At 52.7% G+C, this 16,379-nt stretch overlaps 1 protein-coding gene across 1 annotated transcript in view; it reads right to left on the reverse strand.

Annotated features, from left to right (window-relative positions):
- Positions 1 to 16,379, reverse strand: part of VWF (von Willebrand factor) — a 135,936-nt gene that overhangs the window by 14,786 nt on the left and 104,771 nt on the right. Inside the window, exons 38-43 of the mRNA XM_022577360.3 lie at positions 12,542 to 12,644; positions 12,081 to 12,155; positions 9,819 to 9,923; positions 8,455 to 8,660; positions 6,741 to 6,890; positions 1,452 to 1,562 (exon numbers count right to left, since the gene is read on the reverse strand). Of these exons, the coding sequence (XP_022433068.2) occupies positions 1,452 to 1,562; positions 6,741 to 6,890; positions 8,455 to 8,660; positions 9,819 to 9,923; positions 12,081 to 12,155; positions 12,542 to 12,644 (750 nt within the window). The remainder of the gene's footprint in view (positions 1 to 1,451; positions 1,563 to 6,740; positions 6,891 to 8,454; positions 8,661 to 9,818; positions 9,924 to 12,080; positions 12,156 to 12,541; positions 12,645 to 16,379) is intronic.

Consider the following 16,379-nt stretch of genomic DNA (forward strand, 5'->3'; position numbering starts at 1 on the left):
ACACTGATGCGGGTCAGGGCTGAGGGAGCCCTGGAGGCAGATGAGAGACCAGAGGCAGGAGGGTGGAGCGGTGAAGAGGATGCTGAGCCTCAAAGGGACCAGCTGGGCTTCCCTGGTGGCGCAGTGGTTGAGAGTCTGCCTGCCGATGCAGGGGACGCGGGTTCGTGCCCCGGTCCCGGAAGATCCCACATGCCGCGGAGCGGCTGGGCCCGTGAGCCGTGGCCGCTGAGCCTGCGTGTCCGGAGCCTGTGCTCCACAACGGGAGAGGCCACAACAGTGAGAGGCCCGCGTACCGCAAAAAAAAAAAAGGGACCAGCTGTCAGCCCCAACCAGGATGGAGTAGCCTCTGGCCCTGGGGAGGAGGTGCAAAGCCAGCCTGATCCCAGGATGGGATGGGGAACAAAGAGGTTAAAAGCATGGAAAGGAGGGACACAGCAGGGAAATCCACAGGTAACCAGAATTAGAAGAGGGAGGTGGGAACCCTTGTGGGAAACGCAGTCTGTCACCACCAAGGAGGAGGAGACTGGTGGGCCGGGGTAGGAGGTGAGCAGGTGAGCACGTTCAGGGCAGGACAGGTAACCCTTTGCCCTCCTTCTAAACAGAGTGTGTTTCGGTCTCGCTGGAGGACTCAGAAGGGGAAGGTCCCTAGGACCCCCTCCCAGCATCCACGTCCTGAGGATTCCAGGGCTTAGCACCCTTCCACTTCATCCTTATCCAACAGACTTAAAGGACTGGTAGCATCCTAGCATGTGGGCTACGACTGACTCCCGGGGAGGGATCCTCTGTACTTCAGAAAACGGCTTTATGAGCCCAGAGTCAAAGTGAGAGCCTCTGGGCCACGAAGGAGAAGCGACCCTGCTCTGTGTCAGGGGAGGGGATCTGGGGGTGGGGGGCTGGGCAGGAGAAGACAAGGGTGGGGAGACGGGGGCTGCCAACACGCCCAGGGGCTACAGCCAGAGCTGCAGAAGGGGGCTCAGGGGCCCTGGGAACAGAAATGTAGTTTGCTTCTCTGGGTTACATATTTCTCCAACAGAAACCAGTGAAAAGGTCAGAGGATGCCGCCTGGGCCGGTGTGGCAGGGTGCCAGGCCCACGACACGGCCCTGCACCACCCATCGGGGGAAGCAGGTCCTCAGCTTCACAGGTTAAACAGGAGAACACGACCCCCACCCTCAGGCGTTCACAGAACTCAGAGGGAGGGAACTGGGCTTCTCCCCAAATCCACACAATGGGAAGACTGGGGCAACTTTAACTAGTTCCCCGGGAGCAAGGTGATCCCAGCTGACATCTGGATAAACCAACAGCCGCATTAAACTCTCTGTGGGGAAAGCAAAAGGCAGGGAATGAGCTTCTACTTTACGGACGGAACCAAGGGCAGCACCGGACCCCAGATGGACGACCAGGCTGGTGAGGCCCCTGCCCTCCTTCCTACCCGCCCTGGCCCAGACCTACACTCTTCCAGTAGGACTGGGAGTCTCCCCGAGGGGAGCCGGTCACCACCTCGCAGGCAGATGGCAGGCACGTTCCACAGCACTCGCCTTCGTGGAGGACGTAAGTGAAGCCCTGAAAGCACACAAGGGGTGGACGTCAGGACAGACAGGTGTTCTGGTCCACTCGGCAGGTGTACGGAGCCCTGGGGCTTGCAGAGGGACAGCTGGACCGGATGTTTTCATCTCTGCCCTCCACCAGCCCCTCGATCATGCTAAGTGGTCAGGAAGCATCACCCACTGAGTCACTAGGGGTCTTACACCAGCCGAAGAGACACAACCCTGCCCTCTGCAAACTTCCACTTAAGAAGAGCCAGTCCATGGGAGTATTAAAGATGCTCAGAGGGGCTTCCCTGGTGGCGCAGTGGTTGCGAGCCCGCCCGCCGATGCCGGGGACACGGGTTCGTGCCCCGGTCTGGGAAGATCCCACATGCCGTGGAGCAGCTGGGCCCATGAGCCATGGCCGCTGAGCCTGCGCGTCCAGAGCCTGTGCTCCGCGACGGGAAAGGCCACAACAGTGAGAGGCCTGCGTACCGCCAAAAAAAAAAAGATGCTCAGAGTTCACTCAGAAGCAGCCGGCTGCCCTGATGTTCATCACAGCCCAAATCTAGGGTCCCTCACTGACTGGGGGAGAACATTCCAGAAGCCTGGATTCCCGGCTCTGCCCTAACAGGGCTAATTACCTATACAACATGAGTGCCTTGACCCCAGGACCTCTCAGCGATGTGCAGAGCTGGGCTTCCCCAGGTCGTCACTTGACATTTACCTAGTAGTTTATGGGGCACAGTGAGACGAGACCCACTTTCCCCAGAAAGCCTGCCAGGGAGGCCAGCATCCTGCAAGTCTGAAGTCTGCCAGCCTATCCCCCCTCTTGGAGGTCCTCCAATCTGGCCAAAGCATCGGGAACTTGGATTGAAACCCTCCAATGAAAACTCTGAAGCGACGTACAAAGAACAGACAAAACGATGACACGTGAGGCTGTCCCAGGGGCCGAGGGACAAGAACCCGGGCCTGCAGCATCTCGGAGAGAAGGGTGAACTGCAGCCGCAGCCGTTCGGGATGGGGGTAGGTACCACACCCGCTCTGCTCCCCAAGAGCGCTCACAAGCAGGGCCCAGCCAGAGGATGCACTCAACACTCGGTATCATCCCAGGTGGTGCCTCTCCCGGGGGAACACGAGGACCCCAGAGACCTGGCTCAACTTTGTAGCATCTCCATGGGACCTACTTACACCCCGACCTGCGTCACAGCGGTGCCCGATGAACTGCCCTCAGTCCTTGATCAGCGGAGAGCTAGTTAGTTATCGTGCACCTATGATGTAGTAAGTGCTTTGGAGGCGCCAACAAATTAGGATGATACACTCGACACGCCCTCCGCTACAAGGCAGGATACACAAAATGGCACAAAAGAAACAGACACGAGGGAGCCTAGAACAGAGACATCGATGCCTTAGGGATCTAGAGTCACTCTTGGGCACCCCCCTCGGGGTGCTGAGTGGTCTGGATTTGTGCATACTCTATGTTTTCTGCTGCCTCCACCACGGGCAAATACACTGCGGGTTATGGGTGACCCAGGCTGGATGCCTGGTTCCCACAGCCCTACCTGCTTCTTGTGCTCAGGTGCTCCCAGCCACGCCCCCAGGTTCTGGGGCTGCCGACTTTGCAAGATTCCCCTCCACAGTTTCCTCCTGCACAACCAGGGCTCATCCTGTATTTTCATCTCTGTTTCTTTTCCCGTACTCCTCCAAACCCTCTAGCTTATATCTGTCCAAAAGAGACATCTCAGACCCTTTCTCCCTACCCTCTTCTTTATCCTGTTTTCACTGGTTTCCCCATTAAGAGTGGAACTGAGTAGGTCTGATATCCACCCAAGCTGGAAACAGATGCCACTGGAAAATAAGTTCCTCACTGATTTAAGAGCACAATTGCCACAGCTGAGACGGAGGTGGAGGCCTGGGGCGCTGGCCCCTGTCTCTTGGCCGGGTCGTCCTGGCCCTTACAACACCTGTGCGGCCAGCTGTACCAGCCTAGCAGCAGGGGCCCCGGCCTGCGAGTCAGGACACGCATGTGTCTGCTGGCTTCAGACGAGCCTCAGCGTAGTGGCCAATGGGAAGAACAGCCCTGCCTCTTCTTCCTTCTGGAGGGGTATCACGAGGATGACTAAAACATAATGGATTGCATTCAGTCGCTCAGAACACAGTCCCTGAAGCTACAATTTAGTCTGACTCTGGGGTCTAAGGGTCATAAGCCTTCAAAGAGAAACTCCTCTGAGGTTTATACAAAAGAGCAGGAATTCCTCTTGCTGTCAACCCGGAAGCAAGGCCATAGTACACCTATGAAATTCTTTGGGACACCAGCAACGCCCTTTGCTTATCTCACATCACGTTTCTGATGTGAGGCGTAGAGGATTAATTATGGAGATGGTAGGGGAAAGCGTATTTCTGCAGACAGTGGCTTATAAAGGAAGAATCAGAGGGTGATGGTGGTAGTGTTCTTTTTTCTTTTTTTTTTTTTTTTTTTTGTCACAGCCTGGACAGCAAATGAATTCAGGTAAGTGAGCCTAAATGCCTCTGGAGTCTGACCAGAGCTGATACTCTCCTCTACGAAGAATGAAGCCTGAGGCCATTCACTAAAGCTCCCACTTCAACACACAATACAGACCAAAGTCCAGCCTCCCCTCAGCTGTAACTAAACCTCAATGCTTCCTTCTCCTCCCAGAAGGTGTGAACATTCTGTCTCTAAGACAGGCCACTCCGCCACCCTAGAGCCATCATCCCGTCGACAGTTCTGGACGTGGTGCCCCCTGCACTCATTTCTGACCTCGGGACCCACCAACTTCCTGAAGCCGCCTCCAGCGCCTTGGCCCTTAGACAGCCAGGTTCACACCCCGTGCCCTGCATTGATGGACCAGAGTGGGGACTGCACAGAGGACCCAGGGTCCACGGGCCGAGCTGAGCCCATCCATTTTCTTCTTGAGAAGTTCATCTCTGGAGCAACACAGATTGAACAGGTCTGATTGGACAGGGCGAACCCTGGACCTGAAAAGCCACACTGAATTGAAGCCAGGTTCCATAAAGCCACGTGCAAATGAAGCTTCTGAGAAAGCGAAATGTCCTCCCAGGCCCACAGTGGGGAACCGGACGGATGGGCAGAGAGAAGCGGAGACAGGGGCTCACGGGACAAACGGAGAGAAAAGTGGTACAACCACGGGACCCACCTGCATGCCCTGCACTTCGTTTCTGAGTGATCCCTGTCTTTCCTATAAATCCCCTTTTTATTTATTTTTAAATTTATTTATTTATTTTTGGCTGCGTTGGGTCTTCGTTGCTGTGCGCGGGCTTTCTCTAGTTGCGGTGAGCGGGGCTACTCTTCGTTGCGGTGCGCGGGCTTCTCATTGCGGTGGCTTCTCTTGTTGCGGAGCACGGGCTCTAGGCGCGTGGGCTTCAGTAGTTGTGGCGCGCAGGCTTCCGTAGTTGTGGCGCGCGGGCTTAGTTGCTCCGCGGCATGTGGGATCTTCCCGGACCAGGGCTCAAACCCGTGTCCCCTGCGTTGGCAGGTGGATTCTCAACCACTGCACCACCAGGGAAGTCCCTCCCCCTCTTTTTATTTTAGCTAGCTTGAGTGGATTCCATTCTTTGCAATCAAGACTCCCTACCAAAACACAAAACATATTGGGGGCCCATTTTATAAAAACCACCTCTAAACACCACTCTCTTTACTTGATAGCAAGTTATTTCCACTGCCTCCCATGGCCTGTGGGAGGAGATGGAGACCGATGGGTTTCCAAAGCCTAGTGTTCCCCAAAGGCACACCTGGAACCACAGCACCATCCTCTCCCAAGGGGGCCGGCAGCCCTGCTCCTCCTCAGCACGAGCCAGGCAGGTAGAGCGCAGATGAACTGAACAGACTCCCCCATCTCTGGATTCACTCCCAGGCCCTCCCCTCCGTCACCAAACCACACACGCTTCCTCCGAAAAGAAGCATCAAGAGGCTGCTCTGCACCGCGGCTACGAAAGCAACCACTAGACGCACGCACCTGCCTGTGCTGCCTCCTCTTCTTTTATCTTATTTTCTACTGATAGTGACGCAGTGCTAATAGTAATGTGACCGGCAGGACCCTACGGAGCCTTCCTGGGACAGGCCTCCCCCGTACCCTCTGCTTCAGCTCCTCTCTGAAGGACCTACGTAACAGTATTTGATGCACGTTTCCTGAGTTGTTTTGCAGATGTGAAAACCCCCCACCAACGGAAGATGTTAACTACTGGGTGACCTAAGAACGTAGCCCCAGGCCTCCTGGAGCCCAAGGACTGATCATGTTAACCCCTGTGACACCGCCCTGTCACCTCACCATCAGCCAATCAGAGAACTGTGCACGAGCTGATCACAGACCCTGCGACACCCACCGCCGCCCCCCCCCTACCCCCGGCTCCCTCACCTGGCTTTTAAAAGGGCTTTGCTGAAAGGCTTCTGGGAGCTCAGGGGCTTTTTAGAGCACGAGCCACCCGTCCCCTTGCATGGCCCCGCAATAAACCTTTCTCTGCTCCAAACTCCGACATTTGCATTTGGCCTCACGGCGCATCAGGCACATGAACTTGTGCTAACAATAATAGCGTTAAACCAGCAAACAGAATTGAACCCACAATACGCCCGCGGACTGTGGTTCCCTTTTTCTAGAGTCTGCTCAGTCTTCAATGTGCAAGAATAAAGCTCCCCAGGCACACAGGAGCCTTAGGGGCAGGGCTCTGCAAGAAGAATTAAAAACTGGACTGGGGGTTTCAAACCCCCAAATTATACCTCAAATTATAAACATGGCTCAACTTCTGTACCTCAAATGATAAACCTGGCCTGAAAACTCACCAACCTGTGTAGAAACACTACAGTACACTGACACGGGGACCATCTCAGAAAATTCAGGACCTATGTCTGTACTAGGTGTAGGCTAAGGAGATGTCTGAAAAGGGAAGAGATAGGGGGAAAAATCAAGCCCTGTTTTCTAGGCAATTAATCCACATCTCTGCTTAGACCAACTCCCCAGCCCTGTGGACTCAAGACCGCACAGCAGACATGACTGTCAGCCAAGGACTGATCACAGAAGGATGACACAGCAATCCTTTCCTCATGCTCCTTTCCTTCACCCAGCCCCACTCCCCTCCTTGCCCCTCCCCTCTGGCCTTGAACCAGAGGTTCCTAAAGGGGCTTTCTTGCCTATTCCTGGGGTCCCCTCCCCTACTTCCCTACCCTATTCCTCCCCCTTACCGGCCGGCAGCTGTCTCCACAGGGCTTCTGAGAGCACTGGGCCACACGCAGGCCCATCACGGCATCCTCCAGGTCCGTGCAGGTGCACACGTCACAGCCCTCCTCCCAGAACTGGCCCACGGGGTAGATGGTGCCTTGGTGGACACACACCTGTAGACACAAGGTTTCCAAGAGTGAAGTGACTCACTTCATCTAAACAAGAGGTGAGTAAGCATCTACGGCGTGTTGGAAGCTACTCTAGGTGCTGAGACTACAGCAATAAATGAAAGCAACATAGTCTCTGCCCACGCGAAGGGATGCTTACATAGTAGAGTTTGCCCTCTTCCCTCCCCTGCCCACCTGCCTTAGGAAGGTTCACCCTGGGAGTGGCTCCTTTTGAGTCCTTCGAGGCCCTCAAGTGGGGATGTAACACACTGGCCGCCTTGACCCACTATCACTGCTGCCTTAACTGCATTTAACTCCTTCCTGGGTCACACGGAAAGCTGCACCCTCATTCTCAGACCCAGTAATGTCCTTGAACTTGGAACCCACCCACGTATAGCCCTCTGTCCCATCAGGAGTGGCTGAAGGTGAGGGAAGGGTGGGCAGGGGTTATGAAGGAGTGTTCCCTTGATGCCCACCAATGACAAGGAATGTATCAAGAGAAGACAGAGCGTGAGATGTGTTTGAGAGACAAGGGATCCTGTCTGGAAGAACTGTAGGCTATGGAAGGAATGTGGGACATGAGATCCCAACGGTTGGTTATGATTAGAATCGTAAAGCCTGGGATGCACGTGATATACAACGCTCAGACTTTATTTTCTAGTAATGAGGTACTAAAGAAACTCTTGGATCATGAGGCTTAGAGGCAGGTTTTAAATTACCCCAAGTGTGTCCTCTGAAGCTACAAACAGGTCTCCACGTTTATTCACATAGTAACGGTGCACATTTTTAAACCATTTTCCTATACCTGCTCAGTCTTCCCGCTTTTGTACAATGAACTCAGCGAATGAGACCCCTGGTTCTTGGATTAAGAAGCCCCCCTAAAAAGTGTTACTGCCCAGAATCCCACTTCTAGGAATCTATCCCAAAAGACACTCTGGCAAAAATACAAAATGACAGATGCACAAGGCTGTTGCAGCATCACTAGTAACAGCAAAAGGCTGAAGCCACTCAACTGTGAGTCCATATGACTGAACCAAGATGCATCCTTGCCGTAGGTTACTAAGCTGTGAAAAGGTGTAAGGCAGATCTCCATATACGGACAGAGGATAATTCTACTATAAACTGTTAGATGAAAAAATACACATTCAAAACAGAATTTATAATACGCTACCCTTCTGGGGAGAAATAGGAAGCAATATAAATTTATAAAATGTGCTTATATTTTCAAAAAGAAAGATAGATGGGTACACCAATGAAAATGATAAATTATGAAGGGAGAGAAGGAGCGAGGTAGGGAAAGTGAGGGTAGAGGTGAGATTTCTGGGAGTGCATCGTTTTACAATTTAGGTTTTAGAGTCATTCATGCGTTTCGAATCATCTATGGCACCCAGCCATGCTCAGAACGTGGTAGCGTCTCTGTAAGTACCGCCTGAGCTAATTAGATTTAGGCTGAGATGGAATGCTGATGCCCCTTCACTGGGCCACACAGCACTCGTGTGGGCAGGAAGGCAAGGCTTCCACAGCACCATGTATCTGGCCATTGTCCCAGCTGGAGCTGAGCAGCCCCTACCTTATCAGGGAGGCAGGTGGTGGTGGTGCAGCCGCAGTCATTGGTGACGGTGGAGGCCAGGTACCCCAGTGGGCAGGTCACCGCCGAGCTGGTACAGTTGCAAACACACTTATACTCATCACAGCACTGGGTCTTCTGAAGGACCGGCGTCCGGTGCGGGGCACAGGAGGGCGGGGACCCCCTTGGGCATTCCTCCTTCCTGCAGGCTGAGGGGCAGCACGAGGTGATGCCCCGGTCCTGCCACACTGAGCCCTGCACTCAGCCTGGGTTCCTAAGCATTCAGCTACGATATAAGGTCCCAGGGAACTCTAGCCCCAGAATATTAAGTCAGAAACACACGGGGGCCCAGCTCAGGAGCTGAGGGATAGTCAATCATACCAAAAAGTGGTTAGTCTGCAGAAAAATAAGAAAACTAACCCAAAGGAGAAATATGAAGCTATTTCAATGGAGAAGCTAAGGCTGCTAGGCTCCACCACCTTCCCGGGCACATCTGGAAGGGGTGGGGTCCCTCCAGCTGCAGATACTCAGAGATGACTGGTGTAGAATCTCTAAGACCCAGCGAGCCCTGGGCACATAGGTACTGGTTAGCATTTTTATAAGCTGGTAGCTTATGAGATCCTATCCCCAACCTCAGTACCTGGAATAATAAATGACCTACAGTTTTAGGTCCTCCAACAATGATGAATGAAAAATGACAGCAATCTTGTCAAATCCACAATGCCCTTTTATCACTGCCAAATCCCATCCCATGCCTTTGCCTGTTCCCAGCTTTCTGCAGATACACTGTGCTCTCCCGCACTCGAGGGTTTTCATCTCAGAACTCGAGTGAGATTCTCAATCAACAGGATGAGAAACGGGTAGTGACTTAAAGTGGGTATTCTTAGTAACTAAATACAGAATTCAGCTTCTTGACATGTCCAGAAGCTGTCTTTAGTCCAACCCTATGCTTAAATTGTAGTATTTAGAAATTAAATACATAAACATACAGAGGAAGAAAAGTCTATAAATTTATTTGGGAATAAGATCCAGTGATTTGAACAAACCAAGGGTACATTCCTTCCCCTCCATGGCTTATGGGAGGGTGGGAGAAAATAAAGATTAGATCTGGAGGCTTCTTCATCTCAGGTCCAAATGCCATCTAATAAGCCCAAAAGGGGGATGCCTGCAGCTGTGTCCACACCCCGTTCCCCATCGTAGCCTGCGGCTAGGAGGAGTCTTAGGGCATTCAGTCCACGTGTGACCCTGACCCCTTTGTTCTAGACACACCCCAAGCCCAGACTCAGCTCACTAGAATACAGGATGCCTTCCCAGACCAGGGGACAGTGACTGCACCGCCCGTCCTCACCCACAGAGGGAGAACTTACAGCAGGTGAAGTTGGGTCTGCACTCGCCGGGGTTGGTCAGTGTAGGCTGGAGGCCACCTTCGCAGTGAGGCACCGGGGGCAGGTCACAGCTCACCAGGTCACACACTGAGGGCCCAGAGAGAGAGAGATGTGCACTCAGAATTCAGCAAGGCTACTCTTGTGCTAGTGAGTGGCTCCCTACCCTACATTCCTACTCACGCAGACCTTCACTGTTTCACGTATGTGATGGTGATAAATTGAAGGCAGAGCTAGAGATGGAGATAGAGGAAAAGATACAGGAAGATGAAAAGAGGGGAAGAGATGGAGATAGAGATGGAGATACACGGACAGGGAGGGGGCGGGGGGAGGCGATGATAGATAGACAGACAGATAGATGATAGATACAGATACATAGATTGGTAGACAGATAGGAAGACAGATAGGTAGATAATAGACAGATAGATGATAGATACATAGATAGACAGATGATAGATACATAGATAAATAGACGATTGATAGATAAACAGACAGTAGATAGATAATAGATAGAAAGATGATAGGTAGATAGATAGATAATAGATAGATAGTAGATAGATAATAGAACGACAGATAGATAGGAAGGTAGATAGACAGATAGATAGATACAAGCCATGTTGATTACTCTTGTCATCTGCAGGGACTCCAGATCTCGGCCAATCACTTGAACCCTCTAGACCTCAGGATCATCTTCTGTAAGGTGGGCAGTCTACCTCACAGCGTCGGTCTATTGATGTCTTGAAATAATGAAGGCAAAGTGCCTGGCACGTTGGAGAAGCTTCAAAATGTCCACAAAATGAGGGCTTTGAACTAAATGACCCCCAGTTCCCTCCACTGTTAACATCTTAAGACCTATTTTCACTAAATTGTTCTCCAGTCAGATTCGCCCCTCACTCCCGCCCCGCCACATAAGGCTTCTCTTTATCCCTGATAAACTTCATCAGCCTAAAGCAATGTCTCAGATGATTTCTTTTTTAGATCCTCAGACTGTCTTGATCTATCTGCTCTCCCTCAAAGGTTTCATCGCCTCAAACTTCACAAGCCTGTGCTTTATGTCTTCCTCTGTACAATTAACAAACGCCTGCGACAGGACGGGGACAAAGCACTAGAGACTTCCTGCCGTGTTTCTCAGAATTCCATCAGCTCTGGATTCATTTAATTATACCGTTATTCAGCCCATTATTCACGATGCAGGTTGCAGGCCTATAATGAAACCCTTTGACAAATAACGTGTTGAAGTCAAGGTGCCCATGTGTGGCCTTTTCTACAGTTACTCTGGCATAACTGGCTCTGCAGTAAATCCCTTGCACCTCCCCCACCAGTGATTACCCCATTCTTTTATTTTTGGGGTACCGTTGATAACAATATTACATGTTTCAGGTGTACAGCACAGCGATTCACAATTTTTAAAGGTTATACTCCATTTATAGTTGTTATAAAATATTGGCTATAGTCCCTGTGCTGTACAATATACCCTGGTAGCTTATTTATTTTATACACAGTAGTTTGTACCTCTTACTCCCCTGCCCCTATCTTGCCCCTCCCCCCTTCCCTCTCCCCACTGGTAACCACTAGTTTGTTCTCTACATCTGTGAGTCTGTTTCTTTTTTGTTATATTCACCAGTTTGTTGTATTTTTAGATTCCACATATAAGCGCTATCATACAGCATTTGTCTTTCTCTGACTTCTTTCACTAAGCATAATACCCTCCAAGTCCATCCATGTCGCTGCAAGCGGCAAAATCTTATTCCTTTTCATGCCTGAGTAGTATTCCATTGCATGTATGTACCCCATCTTCTTTATCCATTCATCTGTTTTGTGGGGGTTTTTTCCTATTTTTTGGCCACGCCACGTGGCACTCGGGATCTTAGTTCCCCAACAAGGGATTGAACCTGTGCCCCCCGCGATGGAAGCATGGAGTCTTAACCACTGGACCACCAGGGAACTCCCTATCCATTCATCTGTTGATGGTCGCTTAGGTTGCTTACATATCTTGGCTGTTGCAAATAATGTTGCTGTGAACATTGCACCCCATTCTTTTTTAATGCTTTCAAAACTTAATTTAATAAGTCACAGCAGAATCTTTCTAGGAGACAAATCCTATTTTCCAGAGGCTGCTCTCTCCAGGTTTTGGAAAATCCACACCCTGCTCCTGACCACGAGCCCCTTCAGCACCACCATCTTGGCCCCCTCTCCCCAGGGCGGGGCTGGGGTTGGACCCCGAGAAATGCCACGGGTGACACATACCACACTCGTACTCGGGGCAGCACTGCTGCGTGCTCTGCCGGAGACGGGCCACCTCGCACGGGCCGCACGCAGGCGCTGGGGGAGAAGAGGCCGCAGAGGTCAGAGAAAGAGACGGCGGTACCCACTGCAGACCCTCGGCAGCGGGAACCAGCCAGGCCCGCTGACCAATGAGTCTCCCAGTGTGTCCTGCTGTCCCCTCAGACGCACCCTCGGGAGAACGAGGCTGAGGGCCAAGGAGGGGACAGCAGGGCAGGCACACACACACACACACACACACACGCATACACACACACACACACACCCGCCCCCGAGAGCTCTACCCCCGTGCAGAAAGGGGAGCCCAGCCCGGCGAGGCAAGGAGGGTGGGGCTGGCGTGGGGAATCCACGTGTGGATCTGGTCCACCAGGTCTGAAGACAGGGTGGCCTCGGGGCCTGGAGGGAGCCCTAGGGAGGGGCCTCACCTCTGGCTGTGGGGCAGGGCTGTGTCGTGCAGTTGATCTTCCGCCCGCTGAGGCACGTGCAGATCTGGCAGGGCTGGTGGTCTGGGACCCACGTTTCCAGAAGCTGAGGGAGAACGAGGTTCAGAGAGGGACCAGGAGTTCATGGAAGTTGGGTCCCCCCACCCCTGGCTCTGTCTCCCTGGGGGGGACACCCAGTGCCCGAGCCCCGCCTGGGTCAGAGCTGCACAGGTGAACCAAGACAAGCTGACAGACGCTGAGGACCCTGAGGAGGAGGCAGCTGGAGAGGCCTGGGGTGCCTGGGGCACCCACACTGCTTCGTACACTCGGGGGAAGGGCAAGCCCCAGGTCTCAGAAAACATGGAGCTTTCCTCACAGCCCTTCTGATGGTGACACTAAAACAAAGCAAGGTGAGAAAATGAGGACTCCTGTGTCACCCCGCCAGCCACTTCCCAGGCCAAAGGAGAAGCTGGGCTGCAGCTTGAGAAAGATGCCACTCATTTCTGCAATGGACTTAAGACTATGTGGCAGGAAGAGCTGAAGGGGGGACAGCAGGACTCTCAGAACCCTCACATTGTTGGGACTGGTGGTGATGTTCCAGACCAGGGTGCAGTTTCCAGGTGAGGGTCACCAGGGCAGCAGGCATCCCCACTGCACAAGGGCTTCAGAGTCAGGAAGCCCCCCAACTCCTACGTCGGTTGGCTTCACCCTCCGTGCCACTGCCTGGTCTCCTCCCAGGCGAGGGGAGGGCCCCCCAGCCTGCCTCCCAGGACTGTGCAAGAAGCAGGAGGCGGGGAAGAGCACAGATGGGACTGCAGAGCCAGGACTGGGTCCCTCTGGGCTCGGCCGTCAAGGGAAATCCCAGTGAAGTCACCCCTGAATAAACGCATCCTCATCCGGCAGCTCAAAGGCCGCTAAAAAGTCCCCAGGCCAAGAAGGTCTTACTTATTCCGTCCGCTTCCATGGTCCGCAATGAGCATCTGCCGTGGACAGGGAGAGAGATGGGACATCTCCGGGTAAAGCCCCCCCCCGGCCTGCCCGGCCTCCTGCGGGATTAAACCTTGGATGCTTCCCTTGACACCTTCTGCTGCATCCATGTAACCGCCCACATCTGAGCGGCAAGTGTCACGTGGCGCGGTTTAAGGGCTTTACGTAAACTACTCATCTAATCCTCACCGCAGTCCCATGACCGGGACATTCTTAGTTATCCCCACTTGTCCAAGGAGAAAGCGGAGGCACTTGCTCGGGGTCACGCCGTCGCAGTGCAGAGATGGGATCTGGACCCAGAATCCACTTATTATCGCTGTGTTCTGCTGCCTCCCGGTAATAAGTAGCATTAAACATGTTCAAGATATTTCCCCACAGGCTTTACAATGCCTCATCGTATGTTCCTTCTAGAAACCCTAGGGGGTGAGTATGACCATTACTTACACTGACCAGTGAGAGTGGGGCACAGACCAGGAGCTCGACCGGGTGGCACAGCCGGGGTCTGGACCCGGCATCCTGGCCCTGCACACCACATGCTCTCTCTCCAAACCACAGCCGCCAGGCTCAGCCAGCCCGCTGAGGGGCTGTGGGAGTGCCAGGTACTGGGTACACTGTCCCAGCCCTCGAATGGCTGACGGTCAAGCCGAGGAAATAGGACTTGCCCGTGAAAAGGTGAATGAGATCACTCAATTTTGATGCATCCACACCACGGAATACTACTCAGCCATGAAAACAAACTATGGAACGTACAGTGTGGATGGATCTCGAGAGTATTACGTTGAGCGAAAGAAGCCAAGCAAAGAAGGAGTAATACTGCATGAGTCCATTTACATAAAATTCCAGAAAATGTAAACGGATCTATAGTGACAGAAAGCAGGCCAGTTGTTGCCTAGGGATGGAGGTGAGGACTGGGGGTGTATTAAACAGGGGCATCAGGGAACTTTCGCAGGTGATGGAAATTTCATTATCTTCATCGTGATGACGGTTTTTACAGATGAATGAACTTGTCAAAATTCATCAGATCGTGGGCTTCCCTGGTGGTGCAGTGGTTGAGAGTCTGCCTGCCGATGCAGGGGACACGGGTTCGTGCCCCGGTCCGGGAAGACCCCACGTGCCGCGGAGTGGCAGGGCCCGTGAGCCGTGGCTGCTGGGCCCGCACGTCCGGAGCCTGTGCTCCGCAACGGGTGAGGCCACAGCAATGAGAGGCCCGCGTACCACACACACAAAAAAAAAAAACCACAAAAAAATTCATCAGATCGTACATTTATATTTGGCTCTGTTTACTGTCTGTGAACTCTCCATAAAGGTGATTTTTAAAATAAAAAAAGAGTGCCAGGAGTGCAAAAGAAGAGTTCACTAGGGCTGTGGGCTCCAGAGAGGCCTCACATCCTTGGGGACGTGGCCACTGCAGGAGGCTGTGCTTAACCTGGCGGGCAGGGTGCAGCCCTGAGGCCCTGTAAGCAGGACCCGCCTCAGAGGGAAGAAAGTTCAACAAGGACAAGCCTTGAGCGGGTGCCAGCGAGCGGGTGGAGAGGGGGTGACGAGGACCAGGAAACAGAACAGAGGCTGCAGTGGCTACTGTTCCAGCTTCTCCAAGGGGCTGGGAAGACCCAGGGAGGGGCACAGGGACAGGCGAGGCTGGGCATAGCGGAGGAAGGCGGGGGAACTCACACATCTCCCCAGGTCTCTCTCTGCTCTGCCTCTTTCCTGCTCTTTTACACGGATGGTGATGCCAAGAAAACCATAAATCAAGGGATTTATATTTAGACGTTTAAACGACAAAAGTGATGAGATAAGAACGGAGATATATATTTATATATTAGGGGTTTCTTTTCTCTCTTTTTTTTTTTTTTTTGGTTGCACTGGGTCTTAGTTGCAGCATGCAGACTCCTTAGTTGTGGCACGCGAACTCTTAGTTGCAGCATGCACGTGGGACCTAGTTCCCTGATCAGGAATCGAACCCGGACCCCCTGCATTGGGAGCGCAGAGTCTTTTACACTGAGCCACCAGGGAAGTCCCTTTTTTTCTCTTTTTAAAAATGAACTCCAGACATCTAAAATTCAAGAACGAATTATACAGCTTTCCACCTCTCCTTGGCAACATCACAATAGATGACCAAAAGCAGGTGTTAAACGTCCTCTTCCAGGGATTTCCATTTTCCCAGGAAGCTTTAATGAGGCAGGTCACAGAATCTATGGCCCTGAAAAAGAGCCCTGTCTGGCAAAGGCTAAGCTTCTAAAAGCGCCCGCGGCCAGCCTTACGGCAGTACCCCTGGCGCATTATGCAGCCAATCGGCCAGCAGAGGGCACTCCTGCATCAGGACAGGCCAACTCCAGGCAGCCCTGTCTCAGCCCCCAGGTTCCAGGGCCTGGTGCAGGACTGTTACCTGAACAGAACAGGTAAGCGAGCTGGCTGGAGTTAAAGATTAAATAAAGATGACAGGAGAACGACCTGCAGAGAATGCAGCAAGGGAAAACTGAAGTCTTCAGAGCCCAAGGTCAAAGCAGGTACTCAGGTACAGGTACAAAGCAAGTCACCAGGCACTGCCCACCCCCCCCAGGATCTGAGGGAAGATGCAAATTAAATGTCAGTGCTGAGCCGCTACAGAACAGAGAGGAGATGAGGCTCAGCAGACTGGGTGATGCAGGCAATCCCCAGTGGAGCTGAAGCAGCGCTTGCCCAGCACAGCGGTGGGGGTGTGGGCAAGGCGGGACAGCTCATGCATGGCCCCAGATCCCTTTAGAGCCGGCTACAAAGGCAGAGTGCATTTTGCAAAATAAACAAGAGCTATGGAAACTGGTAAATAGTTTGCCCTTCCAAAATTACCACAAGAGATTTCTACCTTGGATTATTT

The sequence above is a fragment of the Delphinapterus leucas genome, chromosome 11 (genome assembly GCF_059928025.1).
Source record: "Delphinapterus leucas isolate spDelLeu-1000000601 "Yukka" chromosome 11, BTC_Dleu_Yukka2, whole genome shotgun sequence".
Classification (NCBI taxonomy): Eukaryota; Metazoa; Chordata; class Mammalia; order Artiodactyla; family Monodontidae; genus Delphinapterus; species Delphinapterus leucas.